The sequence below is a fragment of the Bufo gargarizans genome, chromosome 4 (assembly GCF_014858855.1).
Source record: "Bufo gargarizans isolate SCDJY-AF-19 chromosome 4, ASM1485885v1, whole genome shotgun sequence".
Taxonomy (NCBI): domain Eukaryota; kingdom Metazoa; phylum Chordata; class Amphibia; order Anura; family Bufonidae; genus Bufo; species Bufo gargarizans.
Window position 1 is genome coordinate 318,731,948 of NC_058083.1, and position 20,642 is coordinate 318,752,589.

The window sequence follows — 20,642 nt, forward strand, 5'->3', positions numbered from 1 at the left end:
ACAAGTTTTTTTGACTCATAGACCTCCAAACATTTCAACTTGAATGGAGTGAGATTTCTGCACTTTCTCTACCCCATAGTAGATCTGACTGCTTTCAACAGATCTGCCATATCGTTCAAAGAAAAATAAAATCTTCTATTACTCTCAGAGGATTCTGCTTCAGAAGCCGCCTCCTCGTCTTCCCAGTTTTAAAAGAGGAAGCATCATCAACAAGGTCCTCCGAATCTGAGGATGAAGGAGATATCAACTTTTTCCTTTTGGGAGGAGGAGGAGGATCCCCAGGAGTAGTAGACAATTGAGACAAAGAGGATTTTACTTCTTCCTGTATCATCATTCAAAATTCTTCCCTTAGTGAGGGAGTTTCCTCACGAACGATACTAGTAATGCAGACTTTGCACTATTTTTGGGGGCAATTATCCTGAAGCCGTACGTTATAAGAAATGCATCTGGGCGACTTTTTAACCTTCTTTTGTGCCTCCTTGGCGATCTAAAAGTAAAAATGAATCAGGAGGCACTTAGTATAAATAGGGATCTGCCCCCTTTTTAGAATATATAACGAGGTTTAAGGAGAGGGGGATTAAGCAGACTCCCTGACCAACACACTTTATGAAAAGTCAATAATTAATCTTCCCACTGGGAACTTACAGATGGCGGCAATGGAGCGTCCAGCTCCTTAGGAGAACGCGGCTCTGGTCCCGACATGGTGTAGGATGAACCGGCTGGGTCACTGTTTAAGCCCCCTTTATGTCGGCCAGAACACCGCATGCCGCCCCGCGTCACTCCGTACGCTGGAAGTGACGTCATCATTATGCGCACGAAGCGCAAAACACAGCTTAACCTACCAGAGGCAAGGCGGGAGACGTCGCCCTGGGAGCAGGCTCCAGATCTACTGGAGCGAGCCCTCCTGATCCACATCTACTGGAGCGAGCCCTCCTGATCCACCCCCTACCCAATGTTAGTACAGGACCGCGGGAGGACAGGGGGACACCATGATTCCAAAAGGTGCAACATGGTCCAATAATTATCTGGCTTTCACTGTGTTTAAGACCCATAACTGGGGCTCCACGGTTATTTTACATATTACCGTTTCCCAGGGAGCTTTGCTGTATTAAGACTCTTAGATGAGGCCCAATTGGATTTTTTGTAGCTGGTCTCCTTAATATCGGCTATTGTTTTGTTTGAACTCTAGAACAAGGCATTTTTCTGTCATAAGATGCAAAGTTTCTTATATTCACCAGCACCATTGATTTATGTGAAAGTACAGTGACTGTTTAACTGTACAGGAAAGTACAGCAGACTGAGCTTTCCTATACAGTGGTCCACCACAAAAAAGTATAGTTTGCACCATTGTTTTTTTGCATTGTTTCCAATGTCAGAAATAATTGTCAGGGAATGCTGCCAACATATAAGAACAAATGTGGTGTGAACATTGCTTTAGTCTAATGTTCCTGTCCTGGACTGCATCAATCAGAACTGATTTCCTTTACTATAAAGTATAGCAGCATCTCCACAGTAAAGATCTTCATCCTAGTTTGAAAGCTTGTGTGAAATGTATAACATATGGTGCACACAACATGTGTTGAAAATGTTCATACCGTATGAAGATATATCTGGTTTATAGTATACCAGGCTACCAGACTGCATCTCTTTAAGGCCTCATGCACACGAATGTACCTTTGGTCCACATCCAATCCACAGTTATTGTGGGTGGGATTCGGACACATTGACTTCAACGAGCCGCAAAAGATGTGGACAGCACACTGTGTGCTGTCCGCATCAGTATATGTCCGTTCAGAGGTACCCGCAAAAAAATAGAACATGTCCAATTCTGGTCTGTTTTACAGACAAGGATAGGACTGTTCTATAGAGGTCAGGACATTCCATTCCGTAAAATGCAGAATGCACCTGGCCGGTATCCATGCTTTGCGGATCCGCAATGTGTGTACTGTGTAACAGGCTACTGTCGTGTGCATGAGCACTAAAGGAAATGTGTCACCATTTTTTTTTCCTGCCAGTTAAAACCAGATAGCAAGGGCGGGTTCTCGTATTTGCATTATACATCCCGTTAGGTTCCATTATAACACAATGTAACGGAATTTTAGGATGGAATGCAAAACAGAAACCTATAAGAGGCATTCTGTTTTGCTCCATCCAAATACATGTCTATGGGCACACAACGGTTCAGTTTTTTTCTATCACGAATAAAACATAAAAACAAGATTTAAACAATAGGTAATTTTCTAATGATACATTTCCTTTAAAAGTATATGTAATGCTGTCGTATAGTCACCCGCTTCCCAGTGTCAGGCCATGGAGAAAAAAGGAGATTTTTGTATAACTTACCAGTAAAATCTCTTTCTCGCTCTTCATTGGGGGACACAGAGACCTTGGGTATAGCTATGTCCTCTAGGAGGCGTTGACACTAGATAAAGCTGTTAGCTCCTCCCCTGGTAGCTATACCCCCTCCAGCCTGGAGAGAGAGCTTCAGTTTGTGAGAAGCAGTAGGAGAAGCAAGCTAAGAAAAAACACAGAACACCAACCATGGCAAGGACCCAACAGGCTCAAACCATCAACTGCCACAACTGTGACCAAACAACAATACTGGGTGGGTGCTGTGTCCCCCAATGAAGAGCGAGAAAGAGATTTTACTGGTAAGTTATACAAAAATCTCCTTTTCTCGCCCATATTCATTGGGGGACACAGAGACCTTGGGACGTCCAAGAGCAGTCCACAAGGGGGGGGAAAGAAAACACAGACCCATGGAGCCATAGCCCCTGCAGGCAACAGAAAACTGCTGCCTGCAAGACCAAGCTTCCAGAGGCGGTGCCCGTCGATGCATAAGTATGCACTTGGCAAATATTTGTGAATGAGCGGAGGAGGGCAGTAGCCGCCCCGCACAACTGCGGCTGAACCTTGAACCATCCGAGCCCAAGAGCGCTAACCCCTCTGGTGAAAGGAGCCGCAACACTGAAGGGTGGAACCCTGCCCCGGGGACAGAAGTTCAAACAAATGCAGACGTGCAATTGACACCCAGGAGGCCGCCAATGTTATGCGAGGACCCTCCGGAAAGACAAAACCAAGGCGAGCACGTACGCCGGAAGGAACTGGAGGCTGACAAATAAACAGTCAGAGCCCTGACAACGGCCAAACGACCCAACACCTGTTCCTGAGGGTGTGAAGGGGAGGTACGCAGTGATAGAAGGCCAGATTCTTCATTGAGATGAAAATCAGAGATCACCGTCGGGAGAAAGGAAGAACGGCCCCAGGGAAGCTCCTACCCCTGGCAAAACCAGGACAGGTTCAAGGGGAGAATTCCGGAGTGCTAAAAAGACCAAGGTCTGATCCCAAGGCGGTAAAAGGAGGACGGCATGGAGGAACCGTACGGCTATTCCCAGTAGGAAGGAATTGAGGACCCTGGGTGGGTCAGAGGACGCTGGAAGGCCACACAGTGCCGAACCTACCCAGCTAAGAACCAAAGCCCAAGCAAAAAACCCCGGATCCACCCCTGCTAAGGGGAAGCGCTCCACGGAAACGGAAGTGGTCCACCAATGTCCCCCCGAGCCGACCAGGTGTGACGGGAGACTGAGAAGCTGCCTGAATGAGGCATGCCCAACCGCAAGCCAGGAATCAACACATTGGATAGTCAAAGGTAGTGACGATATGAGAATCATTGACGGAAGAACTCCGTTAGCGACCGTGTATCGACGGTGTAGCAAAACCGCTTGACGGAAGCAAACAACCAAACCAAGATTAGAGAAAAACTTCTGCCTTAAGGAGGAAGAAGAGAAGGGGTGTCCCGTTCCAGGAACAAAACTCCATCAACAGACGCGACAGCACCCCCGCACATCCTGGCGTGGGGAGTCTCATAGTCTAGTCACGGAATGCGTAGCGAAAAGGCATGACTACATCGGACAGACATGCCGACACCAGTCAAGTATCGAGAGGTAGAGGTACACACCGGTAGCGCGCCCAGGACCAACGGTAGGAGTCACCTGTAGAAGGAGGAATACAGGAACGCCACAGGCCAACAGTCGGTCCGGAACGAGACCGAAAGAAAAAGAAAAAAAAAAAAAAACACAGAACCAAAAACCCTGCATCACATAGATGAGGGGGAGTAGCAACAGAGGAACCACCAAGGTTTGCGGAATGGCCGTGAACCCCGAGCCAGAGAAGGAAGAACGGAAAGAGAAGGGGGAAGGACGAAGTCCGTTCCCCATCCGAGACTAGCAGTATACAGAAGTAGCCACCGGATGAAGCAGGGATGCCATACCCCGCCAAGGAGGAGCCTATGCAGCGTACGCCACCGAATACGGAGACAGAAGAATCCGTCAACTGACGAAGGAGCCGTACAGGAGGAGCCAGATTACGCAATGGCTACTACAGGACCCCCATACCGTAGAGGAATCCGGTAGAAGCCACGGTACCATACCGCCCCAGGGAAGGAGAGCTAACTTTAAACGCTCCACCCGGGAAGGGCGCTGAACAGGAACAACTGCCCAGCAAGCGTCAGGGTAGAACCCCTACCTGATAGAATGCCCCACTGTAGCGACTGCGAACGCTAGTACCCGCACAGGCTGAATAGGCTGCAAAGCTAAACCAGAGTGCCAACCCAAACACTTCCCACATCAGGAATGGTGGAAGAGAGTAAGGAGTCAGTGTAACACTTGGCCCGTCGGCACGCAAACCAGATATGTGCAATGGTGTACGCACCACTACTGATGCGGACAACACCGTTCCCGATTGGGACAATGGAAACCCATAGAGATGGGAGCCCCTAGGACACAAGTGGGTTTGGGCAGGAGTTATAATCCTGCCCAAAACCAGCTCCAAGGAACACAATGAGGAATAGCCACGTATGCACTGGCGGAACTCATATAGTACTAGAGTAAGTGTACCGAGCACCGTCAAGTACCGACTGTCGCCACGCCCCCAATGAAATAAGCGCAGGCACCTAGAGCCGTGGAATTGCAGAATCTGAAGATGTACAGATACTCCCCCTCTAGTGATCACCAGCGAAAGAGGGTAAGGCAAGTAGTAAGAACAATGACGCGCAACACTCCGCCTAAGGAAGGATAGTGCGACAGTCGGACCGTATCCAAACTGGTGCCACAGGCAGACACCCCACCAGAAGGGGGGTTAATATCCACGGTGAAAACTAGTGCATATGGCAATCCTGTACCCTATGGGAGAGCAATTAGCACCCGAGACAGGAGGTAATGGATGCAGTACCCCTTGTGACCAGTGAGAATGGAATCGCTCCACCAATGGAAGGAGCTAATGAACACGGCAGGTACAGAACCCAGTGGAGGTACAATTCCGCCACCTACAGAAGGGGGAATGCACTGAAAATAGTGTTATTGTACCTAGTCCACCCATGGCAGGGGACAAAGTATAAAGGTGAACACCGTATCGTAGTGGTGCAACTATACCGCCTAAGGAAGGGGGTAATGCCCACGACAAGTGCCACTGGCCACCGTAGACGCAACCTAAGGAGATTGATTCGGATTCACGTCAGGCCCGAATCAGTGATTCTCCTCACCCCCCACTTCGGGCGGACCCACTCCCGTGAGAGAGGGTGCACCCGAGCGTGACCCTGGGAGGAAGGGAGGGGGTGTGGAGATATCGAGGAGAAGTCGACCTGCTGTGGTCCGCTTGCGCGCAGGTATATGCATTAGAAAATCGCCCCTAGCAGTCGCGGACTGCGCAGTTGGGGCTTATCAACCAAACTACCTGGGGGTGGATTGGGAACAGAGGTCCCGTATACAAAAGGAACCCGCGGAAAATGATCAACCCAACAACCCTAGAGGGTGGATTGGGAATTTCCAGTCTTTTCCCCCCACTGGAATCGCGCAGGTGGGGAATTAACAACCAAACGACCCCATGGGGTGGATTGGGAATTCCAGAGGTTCTCCACAGTATGGCTCAGGTAGAGAATATCGACCAAACGGCACCGGAGGATGGATTGGGATCCCGCAGAGATCCTTAACTGAATTGCGCAGGTGGAGAATTACGGGAATACTTCAGCTGTCCTCCTGTGAGTTGCGAAGGTGGAGAGTTATCAACCAAACGACCCCAGAGGGTGGAATGGGAATTCCAGAGGTTCTCCGCTGTATTGAGCAGGCGGAGAATTATCAACCAAACAACCACGGAGGGTGGATTAGGAATTGTGGAGGCTCTCCGCTGTATCGAACAGGTGGAGAACTACCAACCAAACGACCCCGGAGGGTGGAATGGGAATTCCAGAGGTTCTCCACTGTATTGAGCCGGTGGAGAATTATCAACCAAACGACCCCGGAGGGTGAATTGGGAATTGCGGAGGCTCTCCACTGTATTGAACAGGTGGAGAATTATCAACCAAACTACCCCGGAGGGTGGAATGGGAGTTCCAGAGGCTCTCCGCTGTATTGAGCAGGTGGAGAATCATGACCAATGACCCCGGAGGGTGGATTGGTAACTGCAGCGGTCCTCAACTGCATTGCACCGGTGGAAAGAATCAACCAAGCTTCCCCTGAGGGTGGGTTGGGAACTGTCAGAGGTCCTCCACTGGACTACGCAGGTGGAGGATTATCAACCAAACGGCCCAGAGGGCGGAGTGGGAAACTACGGTAAGAGAGGTCGTCACATGTCCGGGGCAGGACACGGGCCCATTTTTGTGCCGCACAGTCAGAGTGGACATGACTGAGGGGAGTAGGGCCTGAATGGAGGTAGACATTTATTTCCAGCTTCATTTAACCTCTTTTTTTTTTATTTTTATTTTTTATTTTTTTAAAACTGGTCTGCCTAGCCTCAAGTGGATAAGAGGCAGGAAGGGGTTAACAGTGCAATAAGCAATTTTATTTTTCCCAGGCCATCCAACCCCTGATAATCCGGAGCTGGCCCAACAGAAGTGGCTGGCCGGAAAGGGTTAACCAATAACGACATTAGGTCCAGGGGCGGTGCTGATGGCGGCGGGGCAGCGGCAGCTAGGCGGGAAGAATTCGCGCCAGCCCGCCACCCTCCCCCTCTGAGTCGCGGCCTAGCAGGTCGCGAAACCAGGGCCTAAAGTACCGATGCACAGCCACCCCGGACCCTCCCCCTCTGTACTGAAGTCAGCCGGAGGGTGGAGGGACCCGGAGCGGAGCGCGACACACATCCCGCCTGAGAAGCCGCACCGCGGCCGGGATGACAACAGGGGAAGGAAGCCTATAGGCCCCAAGAGAAGCCGGGGCCTAAATTTGCAGCGGCGCCCGGAGGACCGGGATGTTCACCCCGCGGCCGGAATCGTGACAGCTGGAGGTCCATGTTAAGTAAGTGCCCCTCGGCGCGAGACTACCGCAAGGGGTCAGATGTCCGCGAACAGCCAGGGGCGTTAACCCTTTCGGAGCTGCGTGCGTGACGCCTGCTCCCGAAAGAGTAAATTAAAGGATACTGCAGCCAGTGGAGACGGACTGCGCCCAGTCTTTCGCCGGAGGTGCCCGGGGAGAAGATACATTAACCCTCTAAAAGCCGGAAACAGTCGGCCTAGAGGGCAAGTGAAAGGGGGACCGCGTGTCGCATGGCGCCCGCCGGATTAACCCCTTCTCTCTTTTAGGGGTCTTGTCATAGTTGATTAAAGCCCCCTGGCCGTTAACCATAGGGCGACCCAGACTGTCAAAGATGGAGGGAGGGGGAAGAGGTCTTCATACTCACCTAGTCCCATGTACTCACCTCTCTCATCCTCTTCTCTTCACCCTCCCGAAGTGGACCCTCAAGGTCACCTTTTCCAGCAGGGTCACCTCCTCAGCAGCTGGCACCGGAGTGGCAGGCGTCTGGTATGGCGGGAGGGTCTTCTCTTTGGCGGACCTAGGTGACCCCTTGGCTGGCGGGATGCAGGGGAGCGAGGCTGCCCTGGTCCACTTTGTCTTCTGTGGGGGAGGCAGCAGTGCGGAATCGGCACTGGCGCAACTCGACCCCGGGAGAACAGGGAGGCGAGGCGACCACTGTTGTCCCATCTGAAAAGGAAGGAAAAAAATAAAATCTTCAGGAGATCCCTGCAGAGCAGGGAGGTCTTGCCTCCTATTGACACTAGAGAAAACTGAAGCTCTCTCTCCAGGCTGGAGGGGGTATAGCTACCAGGGGAGGAGCTAACAGCTTTATCTAGTGTCAACGCCTCCTAGAGGACATAGCTATACCCAAGGTCTCTGTGTCCCCCAATGAATATGGGCGAGAAATGTATGTATCAGTACAGTAATCAAATAATCTGCTAATGCAGCAATCAGGAGTACCTGAAAACTATTCTAGCATTTATTAGATCACATTACACCCCAGGCCAATAATCACACTGCCATTGCATTTGTTCAATACAAAATGCTATTGGTTTGTCAGCTCACGTGGCTAGGATACTGGAATGCTGCCCATTCTCAGCATGCTAGTCCTGTGCTTACCTTCACTGTCAATGCAATAGATCTGCTCCTAACTAAAATGTAGTATAATCTGCATTTCTTCTTCTTATAATAAAATATTTATACGTACCATATGTTGGTAAGACAAAGATATTGACTGGGACAATTAACAGGAGAAAACAGCCAATTGTAATAAATGGAACTTCGTATCCAAATGTTTGAAAGAGAATTCCGCCGACTGGAGGACCCAAAACGAGACCCAGCCCAGTGAAAATTTCAAGAGAGCCCTGTGCAACAAATAGAAACATCATTTTACAGAAGTATGAACTAGACAAAAAAAATAAAAAATATGAGTGAAGGGGCAAACAGACGTTTGGCCGTATCTTTTAAAGTCAGTTATGTAGAGAATGATAAGTAGCGCCCATTATCCCATTCCTTTGGCATCTTTGTCACCTAGTCACAAAGCTGACCATACAGATTAGATTAATGCATGCATGCCAAGTCACACAGAACCTGATAGATGGGCAATCAGGAAACCTCAATACACAAGGAAATGAATCAAAGAAATCACAAAAAGAATAAATATTCCTTCTAAAACTTAAAGAGATTGTCCGGGATTGGTAAGATTGGTGTGTGTGGACAACATTGTCGTAAATTTTACACTCATGCCTCCCCTACCTTTACCAGACAATTCTTATGCCACTTTTGCCATGGAGAAAATCCCAGCCAGAAGTGCCGTTTTTCTTGCAGTCAGTGACATACCTGGTCCCTTTCTGCCGAGCGAAGCCTCTTCTTCCGCCAAGCAGTGAGCCCGGTGACGTCACCGGCACTGATGGGCGGGCTTTAACGCTGCCCTAGCCAGTAAAATGGTGAGCCGGTGACATCATCGAACACACTGCCGGGCGGAAGAAGAGGCTTCGCTTGGCAGAAAGGGACCCGCTACGTCAGTGATTTTAAGAAAAACTGCACTTCTGGCATAAGAATTGTCTGGTAAAGGTAGGAGAAGGATGAGTGTAAAATTTAGGGCACTGTTGTCCACACACATCAATCTTCCCAATTCCGGACAACCCCTTTAAGTTTTAAAAGGAATTAATTATTCTTTTTGTGATTTCTTTGATTCATTCCCTTTTGTATTGGGGTTTCTTTATTGCCCATCTATCAGGTTCTGTGTGACTTGGCATGCAAGCATTAATCTAATGTGTATGGTAAGCTTTGTGACTAAGTGACAAAGATGCCAAAGGAATGGGATAACGGGCGCCAATTATCATTCTCTACATAACTGACTTTAAAATGCGGCCAAAATTAGAGAAAAATAAGGTAAATACCCCAAAAAGATATCCCTTTCTTTTTTAAATCAGATAATTTTTATTGAAGTAAAAGTAAATACAAATGTATTCAATAAATACAATAACTGAATCCCCCATAACCCCCAACATTGTGGGAGAAGAGCAGCAAATCTAACATATTAGTCAGATACATTAGAATATGTGCAATTACACAGAGCACAGTAATGAATTCAACAGCGGAGACAATGGAGACACCGGCAGACCCGCAATACCAAGCCCATAGACAGACTAGCCAAAATGGTAACAATGGTTCAATAGCGAAAGTAAGAGAAATAACAGAAAACTCCCCCCACAATTTACATTGAGTGACATGTACGGACGATGATCTTGTCTCCTGTATTCAAGAATAAGGAAATATCGGCACACTCTCGGTATACCTTGCTTTGACTGATATTCATATATTATTAGTTGCAAGCACATAAGTACCACCCCTACTTTAAGAACGACCTGGAACAATCCAGTACTACAGTGCAAGGACAGCCATTGACTGCACACCCCAGATTTGTCTACCCACAGTCCCCATATGGAGTCGAATTTCGACAGACATTTTTTCTTCAAATACATTCCCCTCTCCAGCCTTATAACCACATTCATTCTAGCCACAAATTCTGCAAAGCTAGGAGTAGACGACTGAATCCATTTAGCCGCGATGGTCTTCCGAGCTTGATACAGGATTCTGTTGATACCTGTCTTAATGGGAGGTCGCAAAGACTCAGAGTCAAACAATCCGAGTATGCACAGTCTTGCATTTAGTGTATGTAGCGCAGTATATTTTGTTAATCAGTTTTATTATCTTAGACCAGTACCCATGTAGAGTGTTGCATTGCCAGATAATGTAGAACAGCCCAGGGTCATCCGTCCTGCATTTCGGACACGACGAGTCAGGGCGACACCCTATCATCTTCAAAAAGAGTGGCGACCTGTATACTCTATGCAAAAGAAAAATCTGGGATAATCTAGTCGCCTCACTCAAAGACAGGGTTGGAGTTAACACCAACACCTTCACCCACTGATCATGCAAAATTGGGCCCACATCTTTTTCCCACTTGCTCTTGATTAGTAGTGGATATTTTTCCAGATTCCTTTCCTGCATCGCCCCGTAGGCTCTAAGGTATCCCTTTCTAAAGCGGAACACCCGCTCTGATAAAGGCGATCCCACTGTCTTCATAGCTATCCCTGTCACACCCTATATGATAAATGGAGCAGTAGTGGGATCAACTATCAAAATCAAGGTATACAGAACAAATACCCAAACAATAAATATATACCTAGTAAACATGAAAAATGTAATCTCTTTGCACACATTTTTGATTAAACGTTTGTTGGGCCCATCTACCAACATCAAGGTGGCTTCTGCAGATGGGTACCTGACTCTAACAAAACTGACTTTCCTGGGCCTAACATAAGCCTACTATGTTCAGGGAGGTGTAGAAAACAGCTATATTTATACTCTGCTTAGAGCAGCTGGTTCCTACACCATCCTGAACATGGTACGCTTAGGTTAGGTACAGGAAAGGCAACTCTATGAGTTTGCAGAAGCCACCTTGACATTGGTAGATGGGCCCGACACACATTTGATCAAAAATGTGCATGAAGAGCTTCCATTTTTCATGTATAGTACCACTGTAATCCCAAATAATCCATAATTCCTGGTTCTATTGTTTGCTTGTATAACAGTGTGCTGCCATAAATATTTTGTATTTTGTTTGCTGTTTGCATGTTAGCTTTATGGATGTGCACCTGTGACTTCGTATGTACTACTCAAAATTTTCTTGCTGTATGTGATGCCAGAATGCTCCATCAGTTGATGCAGCCTTGGCACCTGCACTTGCTATGAAGGGGTGTGTCACATCACGAAGAGGGGGGAGTGATGTATACACTGATGAGCAAAATAGTTACGTTTTAAACTTTTGACTTTCAGTCTCCATATCTCACCATCCATTACAGCTTCGAACTTGAGACTACCATCATTTTATAGGCAATCATCTTGGCTATCTCATACATAAATTGGACGCAGCTATTTAGCATATGATTAGTTATGCAGATTCTTGTCATGTAACTGCATTGGTACTGTTTTGCTCCTGGTGGTTGAACAATCTTTTTCTTCTTGTATACTACACATTACTACCTGTTCTCACATTTCCTAATAGCTCAGTGTGATATTAGACTGATTCCAAGGGAAAGGTCACTGGTTTGAATCGAGGAGCAGCCATGAAGAACATTTCCAAAGAAAAGAGAAACGGCATAATCCAACTCATCGACAACGTTATATCGGCCAAGAAAATTTCCAAACTGCATCATGTGAGTACCATGACAATGCGAAGAATACAAAATCAAGTCCATCCATCAATTCCAAAGCCAAAAGGTGGACGTCCAGGCAAAGTATCTGAGTCAACAAGTGGGCTCATCACAAGATCTATCAGTTCTGGCGCAACAAACACAGCTGTGGAGGTGGCTCGTATGCTTCATAATAGTAATATCACAAACATCCAAGCAAGCACTGTGCAACGCACATTATACGAGTCTGAAATGGTGACCCCAAAAAAGCTGAAGAAGCTTCAACTTCAATATCGACATAAGAACTGTCGGCTCAAGTTTGCAAAACAGTACGAACAGTGGACAGTAGAAGGTTGGAAACGGGTGATTTGAAGTGATGAGACGAAAGTCAACAAACTGGGTTCTAATGGGTCTGAAAGAAACAAGGGAAAAAGGGGACTAATGGATTGAGAAACTGAAGGAATTATCAAGTTCGGTGGAGGAGGTCTGATTATATGGGGTTGTTTCACAGCCAAAGGAGTTGGATATTTGACCGGGATTGATGGTGATCTCAATGCTGTATGTGAGTATCCTACAAGACAAGTTACTTCGTACACTCGAGTACTATGGGCATGAAAACGACCCGAAGCATACGTCGAGATTGGTGTAGAAATGGCTCATTAACGATGAAGTAGAGGTACTGGATTAGCCCCCACAGACCCCAGATCTCAACCCAATTGAACACTTGTGGGTATTAGGGATCGATTATCGAAGTTAGCAATATTATTGGCTGAAATTCACGATTTTTAAAGTTAATCAATATCGGCATCTAACCTTGCCGATAATGCGTCCAGCGTGCTTTTACAGAACATGAGTGCGCTGCTGTCAGCGCACTCATGTTCTCTCAGCAGCTCAGGGGAGAAGCAGTCACTCTCTCCTCATTGGCAGCATGGCACAGGTGGGAAGGAGATACGGGAGGAGGAGGGGCAGGTGCACTGCGCCCCCAATGACAATTAACGTCTAATACAAATACAGGAGGCGGTACCCAGCCTTTATGACAGGAAGCTGCGATCAGCAGCAGTTAAACCCTCAGGTACGGCACCTGAGGGGTTAACTGCTGTCGCTGATCACACCTCCCTGTCGAAGGCAGGGTGCTGGCTATGTGATTCTGCGCAGACACACCTGCTTCCTGTATTAAAAGTTAATTATCATTGGTGGCGCAGTGCGCCCTCCCCAGTATTAAAAACATTGGTGGTGCAGTGCGCCCTCCCGCACCCACCAGTATTAAAAATATTGGTGGCGCAGTGTGCCCCCCCACCCCCCAGTATTAAAATCATTGGTGGTGCAGTGCGCCCCCCTCAGCCCCCCCAGTATTAAAGTAATTGGTGGCAGTGGCCACATGGTCCCCTCCCCTCCTCTTCATTGGTGGCAGTGGCATCTTTTGATCAGAGCCCCAGCAGTGTAATCCTGGGGCTCCGATCGTTTACCATGGCAGCCAGGACGCTGCTGAAGCCCTGACTGCCATGGTAATCTCTCTGCTGCTGTGTGTACTATGCACAGGGCAGCAGGGAGAGAGCGAGATCCTATTCATCCTAATAGATCTCTAAGGGGGGGAAAAGTTTTTTAATTATTAAAGTTTAAAAAAAAAAAAAAAAAAAAAAAGTAAAAAAAAATATATATATATTAAGTATAAGTCAACCCCTTTCCCAATTTTACATATGAAATATATAAGCAATAAATAAAAAAAATCACATGTCCACGTCCGAAAAGTCCAAACTATTAAAATATATATTTTTTAAATCTCCTTTGTGGTGAACGCCGTAACAGAAATGTTTTATATTTTTTTCAAAAATGAAAATGCATAGGAAAATGAATATCGGTATAAGTTATCGGCTATCGGCCTCAAAGTTCACAGGTTATCGGTATCAGCTCTAAAAAAAATCGGTTGATCCCTAGTGGGTATAGTTGAAGAAAAAGTTGTATTCATTCCCAAGTGAGACAACCTGTATACACCAACATTGGGAACGGGTAGAAAAGACCTGGGAACAGATTTCGGTTGAGACATGCTTGAAATCTGATCGAGAGCATGTCCAAAAGGATTCAGGCAGTGTTGAAAGCCAAAAGGTGGATTTACAAAATACTAACAAAATAATAAAAATTTTGAATTTTAGGAGCAAAACAGTAACAATGCAGTTACATTACAAGAATCCGCATAACTAATCATATGTTAAATAGTTGCAATACAATTTATATATGGGATAGCCAAGATGATTGTCTATAAAATGCTGGTACTCTGACGTTCAAAGATGCAACGGATAGTGAAATATGGAGCCCGAAAGTCAAAAGTTCAAAACATTGTTACCCTTTTGCTCGTCAGTGTATCAACAAAGAGGTTTAATCTTTGGGGGAAATGGTTGGGGCTTGGGAAAGGGGGCATGTCCCAGGACACGCTTCACACACTCAGTCAACTCACACATGTCAACTAGATTAATGTTGATTGAACCCAACAATTTTGATAGGATCAGACAACCATTTAAAGGGGTTTTCCGGTAATAATTATATTTGTGTAATGCCTCCTGAAAAAGAAGATTCATAATTACCTGCTCCACGCTGCTCAGATCCTCCACTGTCTCCAATCCATCTTCCAGTCCCCTCACTGTTTACATCTGGCTAGCCATAGGCATGGTCAAATGCACCACTCCAACCCATGTGAGGTGCCCACAAGCAGCAAGTCACTGCTGAAGCCAGTCATTGGCTGGAGAAGAACATGTGACCATGCCCACGGCTAGCCAGATGTAAACAGTGAGGGGACTGGAAAATGGAAACAGTGGAGGACCTGAGCAGCGTGGAGCAGGTAGAGTATGAATCTTTTTCTGCAGGAGTCATAAAATATAATTATTATGGGAAAATCCTTATGGGTTGTCCCACCATTCTCCCCAATGGAAAATGTAGGGCAGGAAAAAGATTGGGCTGTTGATATCAACAATCTCAAGGGAGATAAGTCTGACAGTGGCTTTCACCCTTCTTCCCATTTACAACACATGGACATTTGGCCAAGCCAAACGAGCATGTACTTGAAGAGGAGTTGGAACTGTCAGCTGAATAAGCTATCTAAAGCGTATGGCCAGTTTAGGTAACAAACACACGGCTGGTCATCTTCATGTATCATGTTGTAATTAAGCTGACTTACAAATACAGTGGCTATATTGTTAGGAAATGCCTTCGCCAGAATAGAAGATGAGGCTGTTATTGAAGCACCAAAGCCCACAGCGTCCACGCATCTCAAGATAAGGCACAATGCTATGAATATTGCTCCGTCAGGTGCTTTGTCGAGCAATCTGGAATAAGAAAAGAAAAAAAAAAATATATATATATATATATATATATATATATATAATCAACACATTCTGCAATATTTTTACATTAAAGTGGCTGTCCAGCCTTTTGAAGTGAAGTACTATTCTCAGGATAGGCCACCACTAGCTGATTTGAGGGGGTCTGGCACCCTCTACCCCTGTGTAGCTCTGTCGCTGAAACTACACTGCACCGTCAACATTGTAGTGGACAGCAATCCTCCAATTGAAGCACCCCAGACACCCACTGATCAGCTAGTGATGGCCTATCCTGAGAATTGGGGCTATCACTTAAAAAGGCTGGAGAACCCCTTTAAACAACAAACAAGTTATGTGAAGAATTTATGAATGCTTTTGGGAATATGATATTTTTATCAAAGTCCATTCCATGTCTTACAGAGACTGATGAATGAACAATGAACTACAGAAAACCTAACCTGATACAAATGTCTCACTGTTCAATCACATGACGTGATGCATAATTACATAGAAGACACATTGTTGGCCAGAGACAGATTATAGGGAGCCCAGGGCCGGCGCTACCCATAAGCAGAGTAGGCCACCGCGTAGAGCGCACTCTGCCTGGGGGCGCCGGCGCTCTGGAGTCCGAATCCCGACTAGCCGCCACCACGCCCCCTACTTGTGATCCATCTAAGTAACATCTTCCTCTGATTCCCGACTAGCCACCGCCCGCGCCACGCCCCCTACTTGTGATCCAAATCTGACATCATTCATCTGCGGCTTCTTGACTCCTCCTGTACTTGCCGGCCGGATCAAGGATGTCCTGGGATGTGCGCCTGCGCGGGCATGAGTTTTTTTTCAGTCACTTCGGCGCAAAATCACGCGAGACCGGAGGTCACGGGTCTCGTGCCGATACTCATGATCGTATCTTATCCAACGTCATATCCGGGGGACAACAGGAAGTGACGTGACGACTCAGGGTATTGAAATATTACGGGGTAGGGAAATATCACTACAGGATCATCAGCGTCAGCGAGCGACACAAGTACGTACGGGGGGTTGTTTGGCGGCAATTTCAAATTACATAATGGGCATTGTGCACTGTGGGGGCAGTATTACTTAGTGTAGGCACTGGGGGGAAAATTACATAATGGGCATTGTGCACTGTGGGGGCAGTATTACTAAGTGTGGGCACTGGGGGGTAAATTACATAATGGGCATTGTGCACTGTGGGGGCAGTATTACTTAGTGGGGGCAAATTACATAATGGGCATTGTGCACTGTGGGGGCAGTATTACTTAGTGGGGGCACTGGGGGGGCAAATACATAATGGAGGGCAGTGTGGGGGTCTGACTGGGCGGAGTCAAGGGGCGGGGTCAAGGGGGCGGCAAAATTTGCTTTCGCCTAGGGTGGCAAAAATCCTTGCACCAGCCCTGAGACTAGTTATCTATGCATTAAATTACACTAGGTGTCCCCACAAACCTTAACATGGCGCTGATGCATATGTCAGTGAATTAATTGAAACGTACCCAAAAAGAATTGTGGCAACTCCAGAAATGGTTAATCCAGCCACAAACATAAATTTTGCTCCAATCTGAACAATCTGGAACATAAAAAATATATTTTGACACAACAAAATTATTGTGCTTAATATAATATAATTTTCAGAAGTCCAAGCGTAAGGGTGGATTTGCTAAGAATTACTGTACCTTGCATGCGGCTATATTTACCTAACACATCTACCTGACGTAAAGACATCTGATCATTTACATATGCATGTACCAAACAGCACACATTCATGTAAATTACAGATTCTAAAGGGGTTGGCTCATTTCATACATTGATGATATATCACTAGGCTGTGCCATCAGTCTCAGATAGGAGTGGGTCCCAAAACTGGGACCTGCACCTATCTCCAGAACAGGGCCCTCAAATGCATGGAGAACAGCCAAGCATGCCCGGCCTCTCTCCATGCACCACTATATGACTTCAAAAAATACCCAAGCGTGTCGCTCGGCTATCTTTTTACGTCCCAAGCCATGAATGGAGAACACGCCACACATAAGCGTAATGCTCTCCTTTACGTTGGAGCCTTGTTGTGGAGACAGGAGCATGTCCAGGGGTGGGACCCGCTCCTATGTGATGGCATATCCTAGCAATGATGAGATGTATGAGACGAGCCAACCCCTTTAAGCATGCTACAGGGGCTCTAAAGGTAATTAACTAGGGTTTAGTGTCAGCCTTCTGATTTTGCTGGGACTGACCAACCATCTAATGTGTATGGGGACCTTCCAATTTTGCCGACAGGGAAAATGACAGCCTCTGCCAGAGTTATCAGGCAGCAGTTTCTCCCTCCGCCCTACGGAATACACATACATGCTTGGCCGAGCATGCGTGTGTACAGGTGGTTCAGTAGGAATCAGTCAACTATGGACTCTTTTGCACTTGTGTTGTACATGTAACATGATCATCCACTGAGCAGTGTGGATGAAATGAGAATCTGGACCTTACTAGGAATAGATCATCAAAACCAGCGATTAGGTTTCCCGTCTTTCATGCTGTAATTATAATGATAATCCCTTGATATCTTATACTAAAGTAAACTAGGAATGATCCCGTAAAAATGATAAAACTGCAAGCACAGGCCTGGCCTATTAGGAATACTTGTTGAAAGCAATCAATACATTGCATTTTTGCTTTAAATCATAAGCCACTTAAAAGAGTTTTTCAAGATTTTTTAAAAGACGTCACAGGGCAGTGGGCTGTACGAGATAAATAAAAAACCCACACTCACCTTTTAAATGTCCCACCACTCTTATCTAAACTGGGCTTCTAGCGTTTATGTGCTAGTCATTGTTCCCATGACCGTTGCAGCCAATGATTAGCCTCAAGATAATGTGTGCATGAACGGCACATGACCACTGCAGGCCAGTGATTGGCTGCAGTGGTTACATAAACGGCACATGACCACTGCAGGCCAGTGATTGGCTGCGGTGGTTATATGAACGGCACATGACTACTGCAGGCCAGTGATTGGCTGCAGTGGTTAGATGAACAGCACATGACCACTGCAGGCCCAGTGGGGATCAGAGCGCCGGGGAACGGAGCTAAAGATCAGGATCGGCAGAACATTTCCTCTTTTCATCATGGACGACCACAGTGCATCCTAGAAGTGCACCTCCCGAACCTCTTGATCAGTGAAACCAGACATTGAGGCAGCACATTTATCGCGGTCCCACAAGTATTTTCTATCTCTCTGGCACATAACCTGTTTTAGCACCATATTGTTGCGGGCATAATATTTAATTATTGCTGCTGTGATTTTGGAAGTATAATTATTTTTATTACTTTATCTGAATAGGTGGCTTCTATCAACTGCTCGTAGTAGTACTGCATGTCCCCTAAAGAACTGTGTGGAGTAACACAGGGAAACGCGTTGGGACCTTTTCAACCTTGACAAGCCTCATTGAACACTGAATAATCTAAATTTGACACACTGCTGACACAGATCATGCAAAAATGTATCTTTATTAACAAGCATGTAAAACCAACATGAAAGACAACATAAAAAGGCACTGACATCCAAAAGCACGAGGAGGTGCAAAGCCGCCATCCTATATAGATATAAATAATCAAAACAAGTAGAGATGGTACCTATGATAAAACAATCAGACCATAATGTGGTGTACCCCCATAAATGATTCCATGTATCTAAATGTACAGACCCGGATAAATGGCACCTCCACAACGCACCCCGACATGTGTTTCTCATCAGCTTCCTCAGGGGAGCCAATGGACACTGGGAAATTCCCAGTCTGAACCAATGGGGCGGGTTATACACATCTGATGTATATTTATTTATAAATAAACCATACCTCACACTTTATTAATAATAATGTTCTCACCCTTGAGGTTATTTTATAATATGTAGGGGACATATGTTATATACAACTGGTCTGGGCTTCTGTTATGTGTGTCATGTGATGGCCCTCGTCACGCGCTGGGCGGGTTTGCGCCCTGTGCCTGATGATGTGAAGCTGGCCTGGGGCACTCTGCTAGCCAGGGATGGTTTCTCTCTCTGAAATTAGGCCAGCTGGATAATAGTACGTCAGATGGGTTAACCCTCCCTATTGGTTCAGACTGGGTATATTAAGGAGCAATTTCCCAGTGTCCATTGGCTCCCCTGAGGAAGCTGACGAGAAACACATGTCTGGGTGCGTTGTGGAGGTGCCATTTATCCGGGTCTGTACCTTTAGATACATGGAATGATGTGGGGGTACACCACATTGTGGTCCCATTGATTTTTCATATGTACCACCTATACTTGTTTTGCTTATTTGTATTCATATAGGATGGCGGCTCTGCACCTCCTCATGGCTTTGGATGTCAGTGCATTTTTATGTTGGTTTTACATGCTTGCTAAAAAAAGATACATTTTTGCATGTTCTGTGTCAGCAGTGTGTCAAATTTTGGTTAATCAGTGTTTGGTGTATTCGCTTTGGAACTGCAACTTTATTGTTTATTTAAGGGCCCTTTCACACTTGCGTTGTCCGGCTCCGGCGTGTACTCCACTTGCCGGAATTACACGCCGGATCCGGAAAAACGCAAGTGTACTGAAAGCATTTGAAGACGGATCCGTCTTCAAAATGCTTTCAGTGTTACTATGGCAGCCAGGACGCTATTAAAGTCCTGGTTGCCATAGTAGGAGCGGGGGAGCGGTATACTTACAGTCCGTGTGGCTCCCGGGGCGCTCCAGAATGACGTCAGAGCGCCCCGTGCGCATGGATGACGTGTTCCATGTGATCACGTGATCCATGCGCTTGGGGCGCCCTGACGTCACTCTGGAGCGCCCCGGGAGCCGCACGGATGGTAAGTATGCTGCTCCCCCGCTCCCCGCTACACTTTACCATGGCTGCCAGGACTTTAGCGTCCTTGCAGTCATGGTAACAAGCTAAACGTCGGGACCGGCAATGCGCCGAAACTACATTTAGCTTAAGGCCGGATCCGGATCAATGCCTTTCAATGGGCATTAATTCCGGATCCGGCCTTGCGGCAAGTGTTCAGGATTTTTGGCCTGAGCAAAAAGCGCAGCATGCTGCAGTATTTTCTCCGGCCAAAAAACATTCCGTTCCGGAACTGAAGACATCATGATGCATCCTGAACGGATTTCTCTCTATTCAGAATGCATTAGGATAATCCTGATCAGGATTCTTCCGGCATAGAGCCCCGACGACGGAACTCTATGCCGGATCCGGACAACGCAAGTGTGAAAGGGCCCTTAGGCCCCATTTGATAGGTGTGTTTTGTTTTCTATATGCCACTTTGTTCTATTAATACATACAATTGTGTACATGCATATTGTACCA

General features: G+C 46.6%; 1 protein-coding gene across 2 annotated transcripts in view; it reads right to left on the reverse strand.

The window, feature by feature from the left end:
• Positions 1–20,642, reverse strand: part of LOC122934474 (MFS-type transporter SLC18B1-like) — a 117,491-nt gene that overhangs the window by 83,856 nt on the left and 12,993 nt on the right. For both annotated transcript variants that reach the window (XM_044289959.1, XM_044289958.1), the window contains exons 4-6: positions 16,806–16,879; positions 15,153–15,300; positions 8,491–8,647 (exon numbers count right to left, since the gene is read on the reverse strand). In XM_044289959.1, the coding sequence (XP_044145894.1) occupies positions 8,491–8,647; positions 15,153–15,300; positions 16,806–16,879 (379 nt within the window). The remainder of the gene's footprint in view (positions 1–8,490; positions 8,648–15,152; positions 15,301–16,805; positions 16,880–20,642) is intronic.